This window comes from Salvia hispanica, chromosome 4 (genome assembly GCF_029641045.1).
Source record: "Salvia hispanica isolate PSC_SH4W2 chromosome 4, Shi_PSC_v1, whole genome shotgun sequence".
NCBI lineage: Eukaryota > Viridiplantae > Streptophyta > Magnoliopsida > Lamiales > Lamiaceae > Salvia > Salvia hispanica.
In genome coordinates this window covers 48,394,996-48,419,692 of record NC_142695.1, presented here as the reverse complement: position 1 = coordinate 48,419,692, position 24,697 = coordinate 48,394,996, and the positions used below count along the sequence as shown (strand labels likewise).

General features: G+C 36.9%; 3 protein-coding genes across 4 annotated transcripts; 1 reads left to right on the top strand and 2 right to left on the bottom strand.

The window, feature by feature from the left end:
- Nucleotides 1-710: 710 nt before the first annotated feature.
- On the bottom strand, nt 711-8,451 carry LOC125196756 (beta-hexosaminidase 1-like). 2 transcript variants are annotated; one of them, XM_048095368.2, is made up of 16 exons: nt 8,010-8,451; nt 7,848-7,931; nt 7,168-7,203; nt 6,901-7,012; nt 6,737-6,807; nt 6,519-6,649; nt 5,863-5,879; nt 5,458-5,506; nt 4,127-4,227; nt 3,184-3,243; nt 2,582-2,615; nt 2,119-2,217; nt 1,828-1,887; nt 1,488-1,738; nt 1,304-1,390; nt 711-1,071 (listed from the first exon to the last, which is right to left on the bottom strand). In XM_048095368.2, the coding sequence occupies exons 1-16, from the start codon at nt 8,385-8,387 to the stop codon at nt 899-901; spliced, it is 1,743 nt and encodes a 580-aa protein (XP_047951325.1). In that variant the 5' UTR covers nt 8,388-8,451; the 3' UTR covers nt 711-898. The 2 variants fall into 2 exon arrangements, with proteins under 2 accessions (XP_047951325.1, XP_047951326.1); XM_048095369.2 differs by lacking the exon at nt 1,304-1,390.
- A 1,968-nt stretch (nt 8,452-10,419) lies between these two features.
- LOC125193456 (ABC transporter G family member 6-like) lies at nt 10,420-12,777 on the bottom strand. The gene has a single exon (XM_048091244.2). It carries the CDS (start codon nt 12,705-12,707, stop codon nt 10,524-10,526), a length of 2,184 nt encoding a protein of 727 aa, XP_047947201.2. The 5' UTR covers nt 12,708-12,777; the 3' UTR covers nt 10,420-10,523.
- A 1,523-nt stretch (nt 12,778-14,300) lies between these two features.
- LOC125192366 (uncharacterized) lies at nt 14,301-24,301 on the top strand. The gene is made up of 18 exons (XM_089057406.1): nt 14,301-14,620; nt 15,198-15,416; nt 16,466-16,561; nt 17,228-17,280; nt 17,431-17,527; nt 17,784-17,857; nt 17,956-18,070; nt 18,692-18,802; nt 19,048-19,124; nt 19,692-19,758; nt 20,522-20,587; nt 22,019-22,126; nt 22,267-22,397; nt 22,806-22,872; nt 22,997-23,061; nt 23,148-23,238; nt 23,545-23,615; nt 23,695-24,301. The coding sequence occupies exons 1-18, from the start codon at nt 14,471-14,473 to the stop codon at nt 24,065-24,067; spliced, it is 2,031 nt and encodes a 676-aa protein (XP_088913532.1). The 5' UTR covers nt 14,301-14,470; the 3' UTR covers nt 24,068-24,301.
- The last annotated feature ends 396 nt before the right edge of the window (nt 24,302-24,697 follow it).

The following is a 24,697-nucleotide window of genomic DNA, read 5'->3' as shown; positions in this document are numbered from 1 at the left end:
CCTTCATTACTACTCATAAAGAGAGGATGGTGTAATAATTGCACCTTCTCTTTGTGTATGCTTGGCAGATAAAACATACAATTATGCTTCTTTATTGTTGACCAAGCTTTGCCGTTTTTTAGTTAATTTCTATCCGTAGTCTTTTCTTAAATGGACTATGTTCGAGCTCTTATCGGAGAATGTCTTTGTTGCCGACTATTAGGAAAAAAAAAAGTTTGATGACACGTATAGTCTTGGCTGCAAGTAGTAAAATTGTGTTTATTGCTCAAGTTACCGCTTTATAAATCAAATTAAAACTCATTTTCATTTAATTGTAAAGTCCTCTTTCAGCTCGTTTTACTCGATCCTTTAATTTAAGAATGGTAAATTTGGAAACAACGTAAGGAGTACAAAATTAATTAATGAGTTAATATCAAACCTTATTGTATTCGTGTCGACAAATAATGACCTGACGTTTCAATTTGTGAAACCTACTTTTAGCCAGTTGAGAAAAGTACCCATTTTTTAACTTCCATCAATGACTATATTTCTAACCAATATAGCCATCGCAAATTTAACGTTAAAAAAACTTTTTCCAAATCAAGTGGTCGCGATCCACTAGAGTCATTCTATACTAAGTACTATTTGGTTAATATTAGGCCAACATATAGTTTCTACCGGTTTGGTTATGGTGCATCTATTTTAATTTTTAGTAATATTATTCAGATTAATTATACACTAATATATCTTGTATCTAAAAAAAATCAAAATGAAAACATCCACAATTACAATACAAAGTAGACAAACAAGAGGTGGCAAGGCGTATGTTTGTTAGGCAGGAGATGCTAATCAATTTACTCGACTTATTGAAAAACCATAACCCACCAAAAATATGTTTCTCAACAGAGTCAGCTTCCCCTCACTGGCTGTAACAAGAACCCGGACCAATTGGAGGACGGCGAGCATAAAAGTTTCTAACTGGGGCTGCTGAGACACCACGCCTCGTCAGCAGACAGCGAAAATACTCTAATCTTTGCAACACGGTTGTACTGTTACGCGAAGATCCAGATTCCTGCACACTCCATAGCCGCTCTGCGGGAACATAAACCAAAATTTGCATAAACGATGAGGCGCCATTACATGTCATTTCGCATTGAGTTGAACAGAATCATGTCACATTATCTATGATTTGGAACACATGTTCAAGGCTCTAAAACAGTAAGATTTGAAACATAAATTATTGTAGATAATCGATCTACATTCAAAATCAGTAGCAAATGTGAAAAACAGTAGCAAATGTGAATGGCAATGTGAAAAACAATACCAACGAAAGAACACTGGCGATTTCTGCACTCTGATGTACTCGTCAATAAGGAAAATCTAGATGTCTGAGAGTTTTTATTGGAACTCACTGGACAAGGATTAACACTAGTAACTAAAGCTTCAATGTTCAATTGCAGTAAGGTCTTAAGTATGAAGTGTAATTTACGGTGCTTTTAAGAACATACCTGCTGCTGCAGCTGCTCGAGGCCATATTGTCTGCTGTACATCCGATGCATCAGCTGTTTCACCCCACATGCAAACTTCCCCCCCAAGCACAAGTTTTTGTTGTGAAGCATCAGTTATATCTTCTAGCGGCTCAGCGTAATAGACTGATTCCCAGGGGACATCTAAGTGGTCAAGATACCAGAAACCTTGGTTACTGTAAATGCATCGAAAACCTTTTGCCACAGCCTTTGGACAAACACCTGCTCCCAGCCTATATTTTCATCGTGCAAGTATGTTAGACCAGAGAAGTTACTACTTACTAGTACATCTAAATTTTAAAGCTGTATATAAGAAATATACCAGTTATGAACCACCGTCTTGGGGTTGAGACTTGTAGGAAAGCTGTTGAAGGTTTCTTCCCTGAGAATATGGACTAGATATCAAACACGGAAACATGCAATTATCAATTACTACTAAGAATTCGAAGAAGCATGCTCCTGGCGGGATAAAATTCAAAATATTTTACAGTTGGTATCAGTTTAGGAATGACAAATGATAGTGAGATAAGAAATCCAGGTACTTGTCTATGGTTGGAAAAGAAAATACAACTCTAGAGTTCAGATATGGTTTTTGAAAAGACTGACAACTTACCAATTAACTGGAGTCCAATTTAGAGATATAGCTATTTCCTGAGCTCGTAGTACAAAATATTTGTATGCATCTTTTGCAGTCATACTATGATCTTGAAGCCTGCATATTGATGTTGTAACCGTAATCAACACAACAATAGAAAGTCTAACAAATACTGTCCTGAGAACAATAGAGAAAACCATGCAAGTTCAAACAAGAGAAATAGCAATGGTTCATACAGAGCACAAAAAAACAGCTAGATGATAGATCTACATATTGAAGTTCATGGAGACCTAATTTTCAAGACCCATAATATGGTTTTATGAGTCTATGAGTATATCAGAAGACATAAGCGATTGATGATATGTTAATGACAAGAAACTTTAAGGACCTTAGAAACTTTGCAAGAATAACTACATGAACTTTGCCATAATGCAATTAGCAATTCATTCAGAAGATTATAGAAAAGGGGGTTGGGACTTACCATTGCTTCACATGGGGGGTTGAGGTCCAACAATCTGCATATTTTCGAAGAGGCGGATTGAGAATGAAATCAAATAAATGGGCAGAAGCAGTAAAAGTAATATATCCCACAGATAGAACACACAGTTAAACTACCAAATAAAACATTAATTAGTATTTCACCTCTTTTAGATGACAAGTTTTCTAAAACAATTCAAATAACTAACCAGTGCTCAACAACTGCCCATATTTATTTCTTTTAAAGAGACTAGTGAATGCATGTGTGATAAATCAGTTTCCCCCAGCCTGCAGAAACTTGTGATTAAGTTCCTTCACCCAGCAAACATAATACTAGATCTGAGGGAATCTAAATCTTACTTTTTTTCTCCCAGAAGTATTCTTATTATATCAGTAGTCTTTTGACACATGATTACATATCAAAGAGAATAGTTCAAATTTCAGAATGCATAGCCTGAGGCCTTTAACCAATCCCTCAATTAAGCAGTTACATGTGTTTCCTCTTTGCAAGAAAACACGCTGTTATCTTATCTCATACGAAGTTTAAAGTTACGCAATTTGCGTTCAAAGGAACAGATAAGAAAGGAAGAAGCTAAGAGCTGTTACCTGTGTTGACCTCATCACCACCTAAATGGAAAAGTCCAAAAGGAAATATCTTCTTCATGTCTGCAAGTACAAACCAAAATTTATTCCATGGTAGAGAGCGGTCACGAGGATTTTTCCTCCGCTATATGCCTTATTCTTATATCACTTGCGATGCAAGTAGATCATGAATAGCAGCATTCATCAATCAATATAAGCATCTAGCAGCTGGAAAGGCCAGTAACTTCTGAAACTAGCCTAGCAACAGAAGTGTTGGTTTTTGAGTTGCATTCTATGCCGTGATATAGTCACCTGAGGCTATTACTTTATAAGTGATGAAAGTAATATTTGAAAAAGTGAAAACTAATACTCCGTATTATAAGCGCTTTTGCCAAATTAGATTCTAGATGGAATTTCTCATAATAGTCACAAATCACAATTTATATAAAAATTTATGTCCACGAACATACCACATGCACAGGAAACTAGAGATGGTTTGTCATGTACTCTCACATAAGACTAAATGATAACAAAAAAATAAAAATGGGATTATTTAGTAAATTAAGTTCAAAATGACCAAATATATTACTTCAGGATTTACTAACCTCTGCAGCAAGTTAATCACAAGTGGTCTGAAAAACTTTATAATTATTATAATTATCACCTGCCAGACCCATAGGCAACACCCCATGAGAAAGACTCATTTACAATGGACTGCACTAGGAGTAGTACTTTAAGATTTGTAGTCTGCTTTGCAAAAATGGACCAGCAAAGTTACTTATGCGAAAATCTCTCTGTACGGAGTGAAGTTTGCAAAGTTCCAAATGGATTAGACAAACCAGTGAGATTCACTATACAAATAAATGTGCAGTCTAACAGCAGATATGCAGATAACAGACTGATGCATATCAAGTATGTGAAGGACAGCATAATATCACATAATTCATTCAAGAGAACATATCTTAACCTGAGAGTATGCCAGAGATCAAATCAAACGTAAAGTTTTTAGAAACATCTAGAGGCTCTCTGCAGGAAGAGGATGGCCAAAGATCAGGGTATCCTGTCCCCCTGCATACAGAAAAGCGTCATCTGAACAGGAGTATTTTGAAGGGGTGGATGCATTCAGCAGATAAGAGTGAGTATGTCAGTTTCTTGAACAAGCATATATAATGGTCAGACATCTTAGCCAATGTTCCTATTAACCCCTATCTACAGGAACACAGCAAGAAATTATCAATTGAGACATTTGAACTGCTCAAGATTCGTGATAATTCTATTAGGGATATTGGCATCTAATATCACGAAACTTTCAAAAAGTTGGGTTTTTCCCACGAACTTTAAAATTGGCAAATAATATCACGAACTTTACCTTGGGTTTGTTTTTTCCCACGAATGAAAAAATTCATGTTATTTTAATAGATTGAAGAACAATTTTTGAGGGTGTGCTTCAAGAAAAACTATTTTCAAATATTGAAAAATTTGAAACTTTCGAAATTGTTGTCGAGAAATTACGAAAAAAAATCGGTATCATAGTATTATTTGTGGGAATTTTTTCATTCGTGAGAAAACAAACACGTGATAAAGTTCGTGATATTATTTGCCAATTTTAAAGTTCGTGGGAAAAACCCAACTTTTTGAAAGTTTCGTGATATTAGATGCCAATATCCCATTCTATTATCAACAGAAGATCCCATTTATGAGTCTCCTTCAGGAAAAATAGACATTGTGTCAAGAAAGTACAAATCGGCATGTATGTACTGTTTTACTCTTTCACCAGAATTTCTATTATAGGAGATTAGGAGTAATAAAAAGATGACCAGTTCATATCTGACTTCAGCTGAAACTAGTAATACTGAGACACATATCCCATATCAACAAAAGTCATTACAGACTTGCAGGAGGGGCACAGGTTCCAACGGGATAGCTCCTGCATTTTTTATTATTTTTGGTAGATGTCCAGGGAATACGCACCGGTTCAGGGAATCAATCACCCACGTAGAGGCCTAAGTGACAAACATAATAATGGAACCACTAATATATGACACTATGAGAGATAACCATAGAAACTATTTTTTGGAAGCTATCTACCATAACTTGCTCATCGGCATTTATGAATATTAACCAACATGCAACAGTTGGATGGCAAGTGATGTTATTAAGAAGTAAAGACACTGCATGGTATCTGGAAAATCAGAGTCTGATCGAAATGACATAAAACTTAATAAATCGTAGAAATAGTTTAGCTTTAGACAAAGATCAGTGGCTGAAGGGAAAGAATAACTTAATCTCAAATTTTACCATGATTCTGCATGTCCAGGAACATCAACTTCTGCCATGACATTAATACCTGAAAATAAAACAATCAGATGATTGAGATATTGTGCAAAGAAACAGAGAGGACACATTTGGACTCAGCGTCAAAGTTCGACAAATGATCTTAGCTTGGTTAAGCAACACTAATTTAAAAACCAACATTATAAACAAAAGGATCTATGTTCATTCTCTCATATCACACCGATTTTTTGCAGTAACTGTATTTTGGTGATGACAGAATTGGAGCATTCATATTCATAGGATGACAAGGAGAAAGCTTCAGAAGACTTAATATGAAACAACTTGAAGTGCATTCTATATAAAGATTAAATCCTCAAGCAGATTATATCAACAGACATAATATTTTCTTGATTCTATGACACAACATACCTCTCTGTTTTGCAAAACTTCAATGTAGGCCACAAGGAGAATATGTTGCACATGGAACAAATTATTAGTTTCTCGTAACTCACAAGGCCAAAATAAAACAAAAGTAAAAGAGACAAGATGGGATGTGCTCATTCTGTTAAACCAAATTAAACTAAAATTCATGAGTCGTAATTTAGATAAGAATATAGAAATCATCAACAGATTAACATCCTCCTACATAAGTTCAGATTCCAGGGATTATCTATATATCAAAAGAGTCTATTATTTCCTGACACTGGTAATGGAAAGATAAACCTACAAAATCTTAATCAGTTTGTCAAGAGTAAGGATACAAGGAGATACTAAGCTAGTTACTGGATGCAGAACTGATTCAAAAGTCAGAGCAATGTGCAAATTTCTCATCACTCGAGGCATAGAAAAGTTCATTTGAAAAATTCCAGCAATACCATAGAAGGTAGGTTCTAAAAGCGAATCAAGATGAAAATATTGGAATATGTATGGTTAGACTGACTGGGATTTCACAAAGAAAATAACACAAGGTCTGCAGCAGCAAACTTTGAACTGCTTAATGCCTTCCACATTACAGAAATACCAAACTTAATAGGACCAATTAAAGTTCCATACAGACATTTACTCGCTCCTTGTAAGAATCTTACTCGACAATTTCAGAAGCATCGTCTATGGTATATCGCTCCCATTTTGTATATGCCCCTTTCCACAAATTCGGGAAACTTGGGACTTCAAGAGGAAATGACTCTTCATCTATGATGTGCCAGTGGAGGACATTCTACTGAATGCAATCATCAAAACTCTTAAATATGAAATGGAAAAAATGTCTAGAGAAAGAAAAGTATATTTGATTCATGTATCTTACAAGTTTAGCAAATGACATAGACTCTATAACTTGCTTGATTATCTCAATTGGCAAATAGTGCCTAGATGTATCTGCAAAACATGTAAACAAGACATTCAACTTCAAGCAACTTTATAAAGAACCATAGTAAATGAAAGAATATCAGCAACTAAGTCTCCACCTACCAAGCAGAAGACCGCGGTATTCAAATCTCGGCTTATCTTGAATGTACCATGGAGCATTATACAGTTTTACAGTTTTGGTACCATAATCAAAAGCACATAGCTGGCTCAGTGTCTGGACAAAGACGTATAACCAAGAGTCATTCGAAGGCTAACGATTATATTTTTACGTGTAACACTGTAACTACTTTTTAGTATTATCAGAGAATCTCAGTATTACAATGCTGGTTTTTTTTTTTTAAATCATGAAACTATTACAATCAAATATACCTCTAGGCCATGCAGCGCTCCATAGACAGAATTTGCCTGCAGGAAGTAATTTTATGAAGATCATAAGAATAGAGAAAAATGGCACAGCAAGATAAGCAAACTAAGCAGTCAGTCAGCAATACGAAAGTCATGGTGCTATTTTTCTCACTTTTGTGGTTGGTTTAGTTTACACACAAATAAGAATTAAGATACTCCCTCAGCCCACAAGAGTATGCACTCTTTCCTTTTTAGTCCTTCCCACAAGAGTATGCACTTTCTAATTTTGGAAACTATTTTCTTTGTACAGAGGTGGGTATTCTCCACTAACAATACTTTAATTACTCTTTCTGTCTATCTCTCTTACTTTACCAATTGTGCATTGAAACTCGTACAACCAAAAGTGCAAACTCTTGTGAGACCGAGGGAGTATTAAACAAGCTGCCACCGGAATGGATCATAATAACAAACAAAGTGGAGATGGCCACTCATTGAATGAGACTGGTAGAACAAATAATACACATCTGGAAGGACTGACATTCTGCCAGCATCTCAACCCATGGAAAGTAACTACAATTCATTAATATAGATCTCTGTCATTAGCACAATGGTAAGATAGAGATAACCTCAGGAGAAATTTGCAATTTAAATTCGAACATAAAAATTAACTGAAGTAACAAAAGCAACGTTAGTATTGAGTGCACCTCAATTGTGATTTCACCGATCACCGAATGCGCGTCGCTGGCGGCCACCAACAAATTGTAACTCTCATCAACTCCAAGTTGAAGCTACAACACAATTAAAAAAAATTGAACATAAATCACACGAACTAAAGCAAACAACGGCGCTCGTGAATTCCAAAGTACCTCTTCATCATCTGAGTGAACAAGTATAGTCAGTTTACTGAGATCATAGTCAACTCCAGCGGCCGGCAACTTTAAACTAGCGTGTTCGAAGATGATTCTCTTGTACCTTTCAAATGCTTGGGAAACGATTCGAGAGCCGCCGCCGTTTCCGCCAGTGAATAAGGCCAGATTGGGGTTAACGGTGAGAGTTTGGTTGCCGGAGGTGTACTGCGAAGGCAACGGCCAAATGTAAGTCGGAGAGTCATCCGCGCCGACGTGATTGAGCTGGCGGAGGTGCTTCGGGTCTAGATTTCGGGAAGCAGTTAGCACCGATTGCGAGAAGAGGAGAAAAGCTGCAAGTAGAAGATAGTTGGTGTTTGGCGACGATGGAGAATTCATTTTATTTTGGAGAGAGAGTGGAAGTGTAATGTTTGTTCCTCACGCCTCCATTAGACACGCTAGTGCTGCTGAAAACATGATTTGGATTTTAAAACATGATTTATTATTATTATTATTATCTTTATTCATGAATGGATAAAGTTGAACTTAGTTAATAAGATTACAAAGTGGAGTGTACTAGAATACAACAAACTACATGACTTATATTTTCAATTTACTAATGGTTATATTGCTAACATGGATTAGTACACCTTTTATTCCTTATTGATAGAAGCATTTATTTTGAGTATGACGGTGAATAAATAAATAGAGAGTAAGTAAAAAAGAAGAGAAAATATTTTTTTTCTAGAAAATAGAAATGACTCAGTTATCTTGAAATTAATCAACAAAAAAAGTAGCTCAATTAACAAGTAACGGATGAAGTATTAGTCAATAGCAGAAAACAAAATTAATGGGATCAAACATGATGAAAAAAGTTACTATCAAAATAATAGTCATTCTGTATCGGTCTCTAAAAAGTATGAACATTGGTTCGACATAAAGTTTAATGCATAATTAGTAAAGTAAAAAAAAATGATACTCCACACTCCACATTATTAGTAGTGTAATGTAATGGTAAAATTGAAAATAAAATGATGTGTAAGGGTACTATTCCAGAATAAGAAAGTTTCAGGGACGGACTATCAAAGAAATCATTCATACTCCTTCTGTTCTATAGTAATTGAGGCATTTCTTTTCGGCATAGAGATTAAGAAAATTTGTGTTAGGTGAGTTAAGTAAAGAGAGAGTAAAGTGAAAAATGAAAAAGGTAGAGAGATGAAAAGAGAATAAAGTAAGAGAGAGTAAAGTATGTGTGGAAAAATGTGTTGACTTTTACTAAAAAGGGAAATGACTCTATTACTCCCTCCGTCACCTATTAGGAGTCACACTTTGACCGGGCACGGGTTTTAAGAAATGTAAAGAAAAGTTGGTTGAAAAAGTTAGTGAAATGTAGGATCCATTTTTTTATATTGGTTTTATAATAAAATGTGAGTGAATTGAGTTAGTGGAATGTGGGACCTACTTACTATTTATAATAAAAATGAAGTGTGACTCTTAATTGGGGACAGACCGAAATGGAAAAGTGTGACTTTTAATCGGGGACGGAGGGAGTACTATAGAACATTGGAACGTACCAAAATGATAAAATGACTCTATTACTATGGAACTAAGGGAGTACTTTTCAGGGACAGGAGGAATATATAGTATGGACTATGGTCCCATTATTGAAAATGAATACTGGATATTGTGATAAAAATGGTTTAATATTTTGGTTTTGTTATACGAAATGTAGTTATATTGATGCCTTATTGGGAATAAAATGAAAATTGGAAAAACAAATTATACTCCATATAATAGTACTGAAAATTTAACATGCATAAAATAAAGATGTTTTATTTTTACTCAAGTTATAAATTTGCATTTTAATTGCCAAATTATTAGTGCATGCGTATCTTTGTACATTGATGAGTATACGCTTGATCAGTGTGTTTTGAGTCTAATGAATGACATGACCAGTTCCAAACCGAAAACATAGAAAAATCATGTTATCAAATGCAATTATATACTGTACTGTATTTGTTTATTTTTACTCACTAATTTGTTATCATTATGCATATATACAATTTGTAAAACTTTGTTTGTTGTACGTTTCGCTATCGATCATTCACAATCATGGTCAATATCTGCCTCACCTAAAAAAAGAGTTGCAATTTTGTTAAAAAAAGGAGTAATTAGTAACAGCTCGGGACACTGACAATCAACATAAGTAAAGTCAATTGCCGTCGACCTGCTTGTCATCTAAATTCCACGTGTGACAAACAAATGAGAAGTCAAAGATAAAAATTAGTCACAAACACTAACATAGTAGTCAAATTTTATGCCTTTGTGTTTATTGACTCTCTGTTTTGTCTTTTGCACATTACTAATGGGTCACTACATAATGTCTAAAACTAAAAGAAACATAAAATCCAATATGAACAAAAGAAGGAAATTAAGCAGAAAATATAAAATTGCATTAATTTAATGTAACAATACAGTTGAAAAAGTGCGAGAAAAGGAGTATATTAGGTAAGCAAATTTAAGGGGTCGAAGCGCTCAAGCCCTCTTGTTCTTGCTGCCAAACAAGAGCGACAAGTAGAAGAGAATCCTAAAGAAAAAACCCCACGCGATTGTCACCCACAGGCACCCCATCTTGGTGAGATCGGTGACCCCCTGCTGCTGCAGTATGTCCGCCCCCGTCGTCACGCACGTGCTGCTCGTGATCTTAATCCCCAGCGAGCTGCTCAGGCTGTCCAGCAGCTTCCCCTTCAGATCCGCCGGCACCGACGCCAGCGGCGTGTTGTCGAATATCTGCACCCCCCGCACGAAGCACTTCACCGGGTCCTCGAACTCGTTCTGCAGCACCGCCTCGTACGGGTACTTCACCAGCGACAGATAGTGGAACCATATCCAGTACCCCGGGATCCTGTCCCGATTTATGAAGAACCCGCTGAATAGCAGGAAATACGCTAGAATCGCCACCACGATCGTGTACCCGAGCATCACGTGTGGCACCACCCCGGACAGGAAGGTCACGAATGAGCTTCCCGACCAGAAAGACGCGAATATTATTAGTAGGTAGAACATAAAGCTCCCGTCCAGCCCCACCGCCCAGAAGGTCGTGGCGGAGAAGGCTAAGGAGAGGAACAGCAGAGACGGCAGTGAGACCAGCGCGTGGGAGACCACGTACGACGACCTTCTGTAGGCGTTGTACGCGGTCTCCCTCATGAATATGTATCTCTCTTGTAAAAACACGGGGAGCGCGTCGGCGCACGTGTAGAACATCGTCGACATGGCAAACGCGAAGAACCCGAGGCGCTCCTGCACCCCCTTCGGGGAGTTGTCGAGCCGCCAGTACATGGTAGCGAGGATGAAACCCGTCACCATCACCGCTCCGAGACGGACGCCGAATAGCTCTGGCATCCGTCTCGAGTTCGTCACGGACCGCTTCGACAGAACCGCCATTTCGATCCAGAGAGGGTTTGCGAACGTCGGGACTAGTGAGGTTGGGGCGGCCCCGGCCGCGGCAGATCCGGATACGAGCTTCCCTTTCGAAATGCTCGCGCTTATTGCTTCTTTTAGTGATAAGTTTAATCCGTTTGTTTGAACGGCGTCGTTTCCTCTCTTTAGCGCCTGCCACGATTTGTTGAACTCGACGAGGGTTTTAGTCCCACCGGGGGAGCCCTCGAGCTCGCGAATGATATCGAGGGCGAACTCGGTGCGATTCTCATTCTCCGGGATTGGATGCTTGAAATCGGAGAAGAAAACCGGCAGATTCGACGGCGAACCACTGTAAACAGTCTGCCCCCTCGATAGGAAGATCATTTTATCCAGCAATCCGAGGATCCGATAGCTCGGCTGGTGGATCGACATGATCACGATGCTTCCGCTCTGTGCGATACGCTGCAGCACCTTCACCACCATGTACGCGCTGGTGGAGTCCAATCCGGAGGTAGGCTCGTCGAGGAACAGTAAAATCGGATCGTGGATTATGTCGGTCCCGATCGACACGCGCCGCCGCTCTCCGCCGGAGACGCCGCGGTGGCCTTCATCGCCGATGACAGTGTTCGCCGCGTTGCGGAGCCCTAGCTGGTCGATCAGCGCTTGCACTCGGAGCTTCTTCTTCGACTTCGAGAGCGTCCGCGGCAGCCGAAACTCCGCCGCGAACATTAGGGTTTCCTCGACGGTGAGCATCGGGAACAAGAGATCGTCTTGCATGACGTAAGCAGAGATCACCTTCAACAGCCTCGACTCCAATTGCTCCCCGTTGAGAGTGATCTCTCCCTTCACGCTCCCCTTCGCCATGCGATTCGCCAGCGCGTCGATCAGCGTAGACTTCCCCGAGCCCGACGCGCCCATCACCGCCATGATCTCGCCGTCACGCGCCTCACCAGAGATGTCGTTGAGGATCGTCTTCGTCGACGAGAAAGCCGGATCGCCGGACTCCGGATCCGCCGCCGCGCGGCGGCGGAGGGTGAACTTGCGGCGGACCTTGATGCTGTAGGTGATGTTAGTAAACGAGAGCACGAACGGGATCGAGCGGGGCTCGGGGCAGCCGCTGATCGCGAGCGCCTGGTGCACGGGCGTCTCGTCGCCTGCGACCTCCTTCTGGAGGTCGCCGACGCACTTGAGGAGGTGGCCGAGCGTGGGCGATGAGTCCGCTCCGGCCACCTCTCTCAGTGGGATGTTGTCTCGAGACGGCGAAGGGAGATATGAATTATCGGCGACTACTCTCGACATTGCTTAACGAAATTATTTGCTTGTGAGAACTAAGATGTGGAGAAGAAATATATTTATATGTATGAAGCCGGTGGCAATTAGGTGGTGAGTTGTAGGAGTTGTGAGCAATTAACAAAGTCAAAGTGGTGATTTAATATGTTGGCACACTTTCTTGAATCTTGAAAGTTATAAATTATGAATTGATATACAGATTTTGCTGCCGTTATTTTGCATGAAGTATCAAGTGTAGGAGTGTGGGATTGAATTTGTGGAGATGGATAGATATGAGAGGTGACCTACATCTCCTAATCTTTATTCAACAAGTATGGCTATATTGGGTCAAGACATGTGTATGTCTCTGATTTGTTGAGGCGTGATTCATTTAGGTGGGGATGGTAATCTACTGTTTTGCCTTACCAAATTGGGGCGACGTTGTAACCTGTGAAGTTAAAATTGACGGCCTTAATTACTCTAATAAAGAATTGAACATAAACATCTCAATTATCGGAAACTATAAGATAATAAGATAAATCCATCCACTAATACTAATTTATTGATTTCATTATGTGTCGAACAGTTTTTCATTTTTTCGTACAAATAGTTTGGGTTTGGGCCGTTTGGCAGCCATAGCCATTAGTCAAAAAATTAATAGATTGATGTATTATTACAAACTTTTCGGAATGTATATGAAAGAACTTTCGGAATAGTAATTGATCATAGGAGTAGAATCATAACAAATTTCATTATATTTGCTCCCTTGTTATTGGGCCGAAAGATGAGGCCCAACAAAAATGTGGACCCTATAGGATATTGGACTTCGTATTTGGGTTCAATTATCAAAATTTTCTACTGTAAAATGGGGGTTATGTAATGCCAATCACGTATCTTCACAATTTTAATGTAAATTATTTAGGTACTGATTTTATCCGACTTTACTAGTATAGACTATTCCGTTTAACATTTATGCTCATGTAAATTAACTTGGAATCCTGACTCTGGTGGAATCATTTTACATATTGCCATTTGCCAATTATGACGTAGCGATTGTTCAATCATTCAGGTCAATACGAATATTAATCGAACTTTCTTATGATTGTAAATTAGATCTGACGTCAATTATTTGACCGTTCATGTCAATATGAATACTAATCAAAATTCTCTATGAATACTAATCAAAATTCTCTATGTTACATAGTTAGATGAAATAAACAATGAATACTTTAAATATAAATTTTTCTAATTAATATGTAGAATTATAAAGGGGCAGAAGCTCTATAATTTACAAGCAAACTATAATAAAATAAACAATCAATCAAATGGTTGAATAGGCTTCATTTCCTTTACAACAACAAAAAAAAACGTTTTTTTTCTTGGGCTAGCCTTGATTGCAGCCTTTTTTAACAGTATATAACCGTCCATATATTTTTCATTAAAAATAAATAACTTATAAAACAGACACCATTTGATTCCTAATATTTTGAGTAGAGACGATTAGACTAACTTTGAAAAAGTAGTGAGGAGAATTTGGATTAACTATATTCAATACGAAGCAATAAAAATAAACTACATTTATTTCATGGGACAAATAAAATCAACCATAATCCATTTGTATTGATATTTTCAAACCGATAGATTAATTTGGAGCTAATTTAATTACTCATATTTGCATTTGGTGAGCAATCAACGGCAAATGCAGTCTTACTTCGCATTTCGCTGAAGGCTGAAGCTGTGGGCAACACAAACTCAAAAATCAGACATCAGAAGCAGATATCTCAGTATTGGCAATGTCGTGGATACGATCGGCGGTGAGCAAGGCGGTGGAGGTGGGGAACAAGAACAACCTCACTCGCACCGTTAAAAATTACGCTGATTCCGTCGTCCAACAAGCCGGCCAAGCTGTGGCCGAGGGCGCCAAACGCCTCCAAGACCGCATTGTAAATCTCTTATACCTCTATTTTGTCTAATTTCGCTTCTCAATTAGAAAAAAGTTTGGTTAATTTCAAGCTGTTTGGAGTTTTTGCTGGACCAAAATAGTGATTATCAGTGAAATATGGGTAGTTTGACTTTTGATTATTTAGGTTTTGCGTGTTGGCATACTCCAGGTTTCAGTAATCGATACCTGAGTTTTTTTGATTGAGGTATTGCGATGGGATACAATTGTGTCTGTTGACGTTAAATGCACACCCACAATTCATTTCCTTAAACTTTACTGTTATATTGCAGAAATTCTTTGAAGAAAATGGAGATATTGTCTAATTGTTTGTATAGTGCACTAGGATCCGACTGTTGAGCATGTATGGAGTTGAGGAATACACATGAACCTCGTAGGGGGCTTTCTTTTTGGATTAAAATCACTCAGTTGACTCAGTTTGAATTGAAAATTATAGATTATCACTGGAGCATAAGAAGAATTTTTTTTTTCATTGGCTATCTATTTTGAAAAGCCAAACATGTTCAACATTTGTAGTACAGTTCCCATGAAATTGTAAAGTCTGCAGTTGGTATTGTCAGGGTGGTCGCAATGTTAAAAGCTTCAAGCAGACTGTGAAAAGGTTAGAAGAGGCTTCCATTTCATGCAGGGGGCGTGAGAGAGCTGAGTTGATGAGAAGATGGTTAGCTGTTTTAAAAGAAATTGAAAACTCTTCAACTCTTACATTTGAAGAAAAAGAAAAGAACAGTGAGCATCATCAACTTCATGAAGAGCCAAAGAGCCCAAGAAGACAGTCAATGGTTAGCTCTTGAGCTCTACACTACAGCTGTACTTGTTTCATGCTTGTATAGTTAAACTGATTTTATTCATTTCTCTTACTTCCCATTTAAAAAAAAAAGTTCAGTTTCACTTTCTAAAGACATCAAAACTAACAAGGAGTAAGCTCTGTGGGACCCAGGATCATTTAGGGCTATGCTTTTTAAACCTATAACATCCTCAGTTTTTCTGTTTTTTGTTTTCTTCGTGCATATAGTTTCAGGAATATAGCATAATTGTGCTAGGTGGAAGATCATCCTTCATGCTTGCTTACATGTGTTATATATACCATTTACGTGCCATATACAATCAAATTGGCAGTCTAGACTCTAGACATGAGAGCAAGTTGTCCTGTAACATCCTTAATGACTCAAAATCTGCCCATTGGGTCAATTCAGGGATCACATGACTTATCTCCATGACATTGGATTTTTATTGATCAGAAAGGAATTTTGTACCTAGCCTTCTCCCTTCGATTTAAATAGTTACTCCCTCCGTCCCTTATAATCTGTCACTATTCTACCCGGCACGAGTTTTAAGAAATATAATAGAAAGTAGGTTCAAGAAGTTAGTGGCATGTGGGTCCTACTTTTATATAATTAGTTTTATATTAAAATGTGAGTGAAAATGAGATAGTGGAATGTGGGGTCCACTACCAAAAATGGTAAAAGTGAAAGTTGACAAATTTTTAGGGACGAACGAAAATGGAAATAAGTGACAAATTTTCAGGGACGGAAGGAGTATGTTTTAGTCCATCTTTCTTGAATTTATTATTTATTCACCAAGTTAGGTTGCTTCTCTTCCTGAATCACTTATCATGGAATGCTAAAAAGTGAGATACAATTGTAAAAAATTGCATTGCAAAAATAACATTAAATAGTGTATAAGGTATATAAGTAATATTTGTAAATAAGTTATGATTATTTGTAATCATTCTTATAATTAGTTGGAATTTGTCAGTGACAATTGAATCTCCTGAATCACTTATCATGGATCAAATTTCTAATGTCCCCTTATTTTATTATATGGGCAGGTGTTATATTATGATTCAGATATGAGTGGTGAACCATTGACCTTCCGTGATGTATTTCTTTACAGTCAGGCTTTGGAGGGAATATCGATCTGTATGGTAAGTTAAAATCGTCCCAATTCAGTATATATTAGTTTCAACATTATTTTTATATATTGTTTATGATCTTGTAATAATACTGTATATTTTATACAAACCTAAAGTTTGCTACCAAAAACAAGCCGCTATTATTGGATATGGTGTGTTTTGGCTTTTCCTGTTTTTAGGAGTAATGCATCATTGCATCAGTCAACATTTTGTTGCCAAAGCTTGTAGTTTAATACTACCTCCGTCCACAAAAAATTGACAAAGTTGTAAATGGCACGGTTTTTATGCACAATTGGTAAAGTAAGAGAGAGAGAGATAGGGAGAGGTGGTAGAAGTAGTGTTAGTGGATTGTGGAGTTCACATTATTAGTAGTGTTAGTAGTAGTATTTAAAAATTTCCATTTTTTCTCAAAATGGTAAAACTAGTAGTAGTAATTTTTTTGTGAATGGAGGTAGTATGTGGTAGGCATTATTACTTACTATTGGATATGGTGTGTTCCTAGCTTTTATGCCTGAAGATATATTTTAACTGGCAAGAACCTTACATTTCCTGATCTGATAAGACAAGCCTAACAATTGATTATCATATCAATTGAACTATATAGTCTATATTGGTCAAAATATTTCTGTATTTTGCTGGATTTTATGACTTGTGCTGTCTTCTCTTTTGCTTGATTAGATTCTTGAACCTCCAAGTGAAGATGAAGTTGCTTTACTGCTTGAATTATTTGGGTAAGTTTCTCCATTATGGTAGCTAATGTGTATTTAAGTCATAGCTCGGAAAGAGAGAATGCTGCCATGCTGCTCTCCATTGGATTATATCGGCCCAATGAAAATTATACTTGGATCTGTATATAAGACTATTAAATTGTGCACCTGCAGTCACTGCCTCACAGGTGGAAAAGCAGTTCATAATGCAATAGTTAGCAGCATTCAGGATCTTGCAAAAGTTTTTTCCGGCTACCAAGATGAAGTACTGGTACTAGTCTATAACCTACCTTCCATAAAACTCATGGACAGCATTGGAAGAAACATTGAGCTAATATATTAATGTTTCGTTGGCATAAAAAACTGAAGCAAAGCATTAGAAGAAATTTTGGCTAATATACTACTGTTAGATACGTTTTATCACACTGACAATGCATATTATACCCCATCAAATCAGTCTTATTCCTTCATTGAATTCAATCTGAAATATAAGCCTCTAAAGAATCTAAATTTTGATGTTTGGATAGGTGAAGAGAGAAGAGTTGCTTCAATTTGCTGAAGGAGCCATAACAGGGTTGAAAATCAATGCTGATATTCAAAGGTTTCGTCGAATACCAGTTTCATTACTTTCTCCTTTTACCTTTTCCTGTGATCTATGCCCACAAAAAGTTTTGACACATTTGATCCTACTACAAACAGGATTGATGCTGAAGTCTCCACACTGAAGAAACAACTTGAATCAAGAGCATCTTATAACCTTGATGGTGACAGCCTTGAAACAAACAGTAAGCAGAGCGCTGCATCAACAATAGAGGTGAACATTGCTGTACCCACTCGTTATTTTTCAAATAACTGTTTCATTGGTTCCTTAGGCAGAATCTATTAAAATATAAAGTCAATTCCATGTTATTAAGGTGACAGGATTGTTATGTTGTAGATGTTTTATTGCTCTTCTACTCCATTTGAAATATTCAGGGAGACTGTCATATTGGTAAATCTTTCAACCAGTGAATGCCATAGCAGATAGTAAGCTAGTGTTAGTTTGTGCTCAAGTCAGGACTACTACGATTTTGTATTTTTATTTATTTTAAGATCTCGGTTATTACCCAAAATCGATTGTGGCGGCAGCTCCTCCAAAGCCCTGTCTATTCATCCACAGAACTACTGTAGAATTTTATGCAAGTCATTAATTATATATATTGAATATAACTTCTATTCCTTAAAAACGCAGAAGGAATTTGATCTGTTTGTTACAATACATTTCCATGTTACCTGAAAAAAGTAGTCAATTCATTGGAAGAATTATAGTTGCCAGGTGTGGTCTGTGCATATGTTTATATATGCACTCACATATATCAAATGACTTAAAAGTGCACTTTTTTAATTTCCTGAAATTCATGATCTTACATGTCGAGTTATCTTTTTCCTCCACCAGGCTCTTAAAGAGGCACTTGCGCACATCAGAGTGTGTTCCAGATTGGAAGCGCTTCTACTGAAAAAGAAAGCAATTAAATGTGGAGACACATCTGAAGTTCATTCTCAGAAGGTACTTACATGGACCTTCTGATTTTACTGTTATGGTGTTGGTAAAACCATTTATTATCTCATGATAGAGTCAAGCTTCTTTCCCAAATATGCGACCATTCTTCTCAGCCCACTATCTTCGCTTATGTCTGTATGCCTTCCTTTTTATTTTTTGATATGGATTCCATTGATGTTTGTTGCTTCCTGTGGGAACTTAATAACGTTCAGTGTATGCAACCTCTGATATTTGTGTCTTAAGAATGCCAGGTTGATAAATTGAAGGTATTGTTGGAATCCCTGGGAAGCTCCTCTTCGAAGGCTGAGAAGCGCATTTCTGACTACAGGTATAGTACTGCATCTTACAAGTTTGTTGTCAAGTGGATATTTGTACATGGTTTTATAAAAGTGGGTGGCTTCTACATATGCCATCAAAAGTGGGTATTTTTATAATTTTCACCCAGGTATCTTTGTGCTTATGCTCCTTCTGGAAGTTGCTTTGTTAGGGTAGATCTGTAGTGCTGTGCTGTTAATTATTTTAGATATCTCTTTTCCTGTTTCATTGTACGACAATCCTTGTTACTCTCTCCATCCACGAAGAGTGAGGTCTTATTACAATTTTTTTCCTTCCACCAAGAGTGTGGTATTTCCATTTTAAGACAATCTCTAACACTCGCACAATATTTTGTACAAAAACCCACCACTTACTCTTTACTTTTTAGTGGGCTCCAAAACCTCTAAACCAATACTTACCCAACGGCCTATACCTCTTATGGGACCCATCTCTACTCAAATACATCTCCAATACTTCTTAGTACCGGTGCCCCCTCCTCCGCACCACACTCTTCATGGACGGATGGACTATTATATTGGCACTTCAATTGAAATGTTTCATTTTGCTTTGTTTTTCACAGGCTTCAGAAAGAAGATGCTTTGAAGTTCCGAGTCAGCAAAGTCAGTGAAGTTAGTGAAATTGAAAAGGTATAGGAGTTGAAGAAGATGAGTACAGCGTAAATTTTTCTTGCTTAGGTAAATTCGGATGAGTTTTAATGGAACCCAATAGAACACAAAAATACTTAGAAAGGGAACAACTTGAAAATTTTAAAAATTAACTTACCAAAAAGTGGTGAAACAACAATACTTATTCTTCTCATCAAAATGCACATCTGATGCTTCCTTCTACTATAAGATTATGAATATTGAAAACTAATATAGATCTATCAGGATAAAAATAATTGAAAATTAATAATATTGTTCTATTAGGATAAAATACTAGCATAGATAAACTAATAAAGTAAAAGATGCATGAGTTCAGTAAGTCAGTAAAAGTACTGTGAAGATTATTATGTTATAAATATAAGCCTGTCTATTTGAAGAATCCTATACAAAATTTCTATTAATGATGCCGCACCATGCCCTCAACTTGATCTCTAACGGGATGATTCTTTGCTTTTTGTTTTTATGTTTCAAGAATTGGATATAATACTTAGTAAGTTTGAGAAAATGTGGCTAGGAAGGTAACTCAAAATGATATCCTTGGAACCACTTTTCTATACCAACTAATATCAAGTTCTGAGTTTCTAAAAGGCCTGTCTTTCTGTAGATTTAGCTATTTGTTCTGGAAGAAATAGGTGAAGTTTATCATTGAGTATGGTTGACGATCATAATTTTTTTTATATAGTGGCATGGGTATTTTTTTGATTTCTTGCATGCTAGATATGCTGATGGCTCAATTCATTTTCAGGAACTAAAAGCTGAGATATCTGATCTTGAGAAACAGAAGGGTGAACTTGAAGCTCAGTTGAAAAAGGTGTTTCATAGTCCATGTGCAATAACCTAAATTCTGATGACAAACAATTAGGAGGTGTTTACTTTGAGTGATATGATGGATTGATTCATTTTGATCTTGGTTGACCATCTTATCCTTCAAATACACAATCCCATGTTTTATCAGTCTATCATATCACTCATGGTTAGGGGTGGGTAGGTACGGTATACCTTACCGAAACCACCATACCGTATACCTTACCTTAAATACGGCATGCGAAAAAGTCATACCTTTACCTTACCAAAGTTTTCGGTATACCGGACTTTGGTATACCTTATTTTCAATATGAAGAATTTCCATACCGATACCGTACCTCATTTTCGGTATACCGTACCGAACTTCGGTATACCTTACTTTTGCGATATACCTAACTTTCAACGTCAACTAAAATAGAAAATTAGAGTTTTTAGAATATTATTTATATTTTATAATTTTAAAAATAAATTAAATATAATTTATTCATAATTATATTTATATTTCACAGTAGATTTTATAATTTTAAAATATATAAAATATATTTTATATATAATTGTGTTTATATTTTTGTGGTATATACCTTAATTTATGGTATATACCGAATTTCGGTATGGGGCGGTATACCGCGGTATTTGAAAATTCATACCGTTACCTTACTGGAATCTTTCGGTAAGGTATCATACCGTACCGAAAGTCACGGTATACCAAAAATTCGGTATTTTCGGTATTTTTTCGGTACGATAAGGCCGGTATTTCGGCATTTCGGTATTTTGTCCCCAGCCCTACTCATGGTGTCTTTGTCATGCATGGTGTTTGATTAATAGATGTGTTTGTCTTGTCATGCTTGGTCATGGATGGGAGGTGAATGGGTGTATTTAACCCATGGGAATCATATTCCGTCAGTGTCTCAGGAATTCATAAACATCAATTATGATGGTATGCAACATTCAGACTTTATTGTTTGTGAATGTGGTGGATGAAATCCCAAAAGCACCAAAAAGCTGAAATATAGTGGAATCCAAAATATGAGCAACTCTTGGTTTGGTTTCTGTCGTTCTCCATCACCCCCCCCCCCCTGACTCTTGGTTTGGGGATGGGTAGGTATCTATTATGAGCAACTCTTCTTTTTTTAGAAACCTTGATTCTGTTTGCATTAGAACTGGTTTTCATCCTCCTACTGTCAGTCTCTGCTGTATTTTGTTTTGTTTTTTAGGGTCCTTATTCTGTTGTTTAATAAAGTTCCAAACTAAATTTTTTATATTCCGCTCTGTTGGACCAATAAGAATCTTAGATAAACATAATATTCATTTGCTCTTAAGATATTTTAACATTATTGTTTTCATAACTTCTTCCTATATGGATACAAGTAGTTTATGCTTTATCTATTTTAAAATAACTTATTCTGTTGTTGGTAATCTGAACATTTTGATTATATAGGTCAATACTTCCTTGTCTGCTGTGCGAGCTCGTCTTCACAATGTAACTGAAGAGAGGGATCAATTTTTCAATGCTAATGATCAAATTGTCTCCCATGTGAAAACTAAGGTCTGCTATACCTTTCCCATGAAATATTACAATGTGCCATGAACTACTGAATCACATGGATAATACTATCAACTATACTTCAAGGATTGCCTTATCCATTTTTTGATTGTTTTGTTTAACATATCCTTACAACTCTGTAGGAGGATGAACTAGCAAAATCAATTGTGTCTTGTCGAACAGAATCAAACATTCTTAGTACGTGGCTTAACTTTTTGGAAGATACTTGGTCTCTTCAGTGTTCATATGTGGAGACTAAGGAGAAGGAAACCAAGTATGTGCATGAATTCAGTATGATTTAATTAATAGATATCTCTGGTGTAAACACATTCATTTTAACTTCTACAGTTATCTACTTCTTATTTATGCTCTTTTTTTATATATGAGCTCCATAACACTTGTATGAAAAAGCACACTCTGAATAGACTTTTAGATGAATTTCAATTAAGACGATATTGTAGTATTTGATAGTCAACTCCTAGGGACTTCTAACAGAGTGTCACTTTTCAAAGAACTGTAAAGTTGTTTTTTAGTACATATACTGCATGTTTATGAATTATGTAGACACACTTGCAACTTACTCTTAAAAAGCCTAGATGTAAAATCTATACCAAAAGTGCTACAAACTTGCACATATTGTCTGAGGGTATATTGTTGCTCATTTTCCATTTGAATTTGCAAGCTCTGAGATCGAGAGACATGAAGCTTACTTCACAGATTTGGTTAAGCACCTGCTCTCTTCTTATGAGGTGCTTATTTTATCTACTCCTATTTATTTATTTTATTCACTGCAGTGGCATGCCAGATCTCCTTTTAACAATTGTGTGTTTTGCAAACTATATATCCATCTTCTTCTGTCTCATATTGACGCAGAAAGAGTTGAGACAACCTATTGATCGCATTGGAAAGTATGTGAACTTGAAGAGCATGAGTGATGGGTATTTCCTCATATTAAATTTGCGAAAGATAGTAAATATTTTAGTTTGGCTACGTGCGAGCCTAATATTTCTGAAACTGGTGACAGCTCTGAACCGACTCCTGGAACCGAAACTGGTGATTCTCAATTTAATCCAAGAAGAAATCTCGAGGATGAATACCTGGATTATGAAGCTAAGGTAAACAAAAATTGATTCCTTTTCTGTACAAGTTTCTGCGATATGATCATCCAATTGATGCCTTTAAGCTGTTTCAGAGTTCAAACTGATAATCTATGTGAGCTTCTTTTATCTGTATCCCCAAATACCCATGTTGGTCAACTTTTCATCACTCTGATTCCTTTTTTCTTAGAAGTAACTCATCAAAATACTATGCATTTGAATTTCTTCTCGATCTGTATCTTGTGTAACACCAGTAGTCTTTGGTGATTGAGTCATCAGACTTTACAAAAATTTAAGCGGTTTATCTTTCGCAACAACTTTCAGATAATAACTACTTTCAGCGTGGTGGACAACATGAGAGAGCAGTTCTACGCCCAACAAGGAAAGTTATCCAGGTCTGGCTGCTAATCAAATTTAACCACTTTAGTCCTTGACTCCATGTTAAGCCTACGTCAAATGTTTTTTAAATTTCAGTAAAGAGAATCAGAAGGTTAAAGAGCTATTTGACAAAATTGAGAAGCTAAGAGAGGAATTCGAAGCCATCGAGCGACCTACTCTTGATATTGAGAAGCCCACTAAAGAGACGGATGCATTGCCCAGCGAAAGCATTGCAAGCTCCTTTACAGAGCAAGCAGAAAGAGAAGTCAGTGCGGAGAAGGCTGACGAGCCTCAACGACCCTCACCTAAGTCGGAGCAGATCCAGATACTTGACCCTGAAGCAGAGTTAGCGAAACTTGAGTCTGAATTTGGAAAAGTAAATCCAGACTACTCTACCCAGGAAATCGGTGAATGGGAATTCGATGAGCTTGAGAGGGAGCTGAAATCAGGTGATTCATCAAGAAAATAGTTGTTGTCTATATTCTAGTAACACCCAATGTTGTAGAACTCCTTATGTTTTTCTCCTTGGAGTTCTTTGTATAATTCCCGTGGTTCCAAATTTTTGTATTTATGTGTACACTGTGAAATGTTTGTGCTATTATGTCATCAAGATGTGTAAAATCTAGCGGATGAAGGTAACATTTAACATATGTACTTATTTAAAGTGAAACTAGAGATGTGACTATTAGCTTTTCTTTTCTAATGGGATGGTGCAAGTTATGTCAATTATGTTCGTACAAATGATATTTTATTCAAAATGACGTCTCCAAAGGCATGATATAGTTACATTTTTTAATAATCACGGCACATTATAGCCCTTTTTCGTATCCTCTAATAAATTAATAAAAGTGGTTACCTTATGGTGAGTTGTGTGGTATACTTTAAAACAAAAAAAGTAGTGCTCTATTTTTTTACGAGTTTATGTGAATATTTGAAAAAAATAATTTATTTTAAAGGACGGAAATATTATTTTAGTAAAATATTTTATTACTACAAGAGATAGTCGTAGTATCTGATACCCGCCGCGTGCGCTCAATATATGCCGTCAACTTTCTTCCAATAGCTCCACGTCAGCAAGGGTGTTATAGGCAATTCATTT

Excerpts from the sequence above, each read along its gene's own strand:
- LOC125196756 (XM_048095368.2), bottom strand. The coding sequence starts at position 8,387 with ATGAATTCTCCATCGTCGCCAAACACCAACTATCTTCTACTTGCAGCT. Across the intron at positions 7,932-8,009 it reads TTCACTCAGATGATGAAGAG|CTTCAACTTGGAGTTGATGA; the intron begins GTACTTTGGAAT and ends ATTGTGTTGTAG. Across the intron at positions 3,244-4,126 it reads GATCTCTGGCATACTCTCAG|ACATGAAGAAGATATTTCCT; the intron begins GTTAAGATATGT and ends TTGTACTTGCAG.
- LOC125193456 (XM_048091244.2), bottom strand. The coding sequence starts at position 12,707 with ATGTCGAGAGTAGTCGCCGATAATTCATATCTCCCTTCGCCGTCTCGA.
- LOC125192366 (XM_089057406.1), top strand. The coding sequence starts at position 14,471 with ATGTCGTGGATACGATCGGCGGTGAGCAAGGCGGTGGAGGTGGGGAAC. Across the intron at positions 19,125-19,691 it reads AAGCGCATTTCTGACTACAG|GCTTCAGAAAGAAGATGCTT; the intron begins GTATAGTACTGC and ends TGTTTTTCACAG. Across the intron at positions 22,127-22,266 it reads TCTCCCATGTGAAAACTAAG|GAGGATGAACTAGCAAAATC; the intron begins GTCTGCTATACC and ends ACAACTCTGTAG.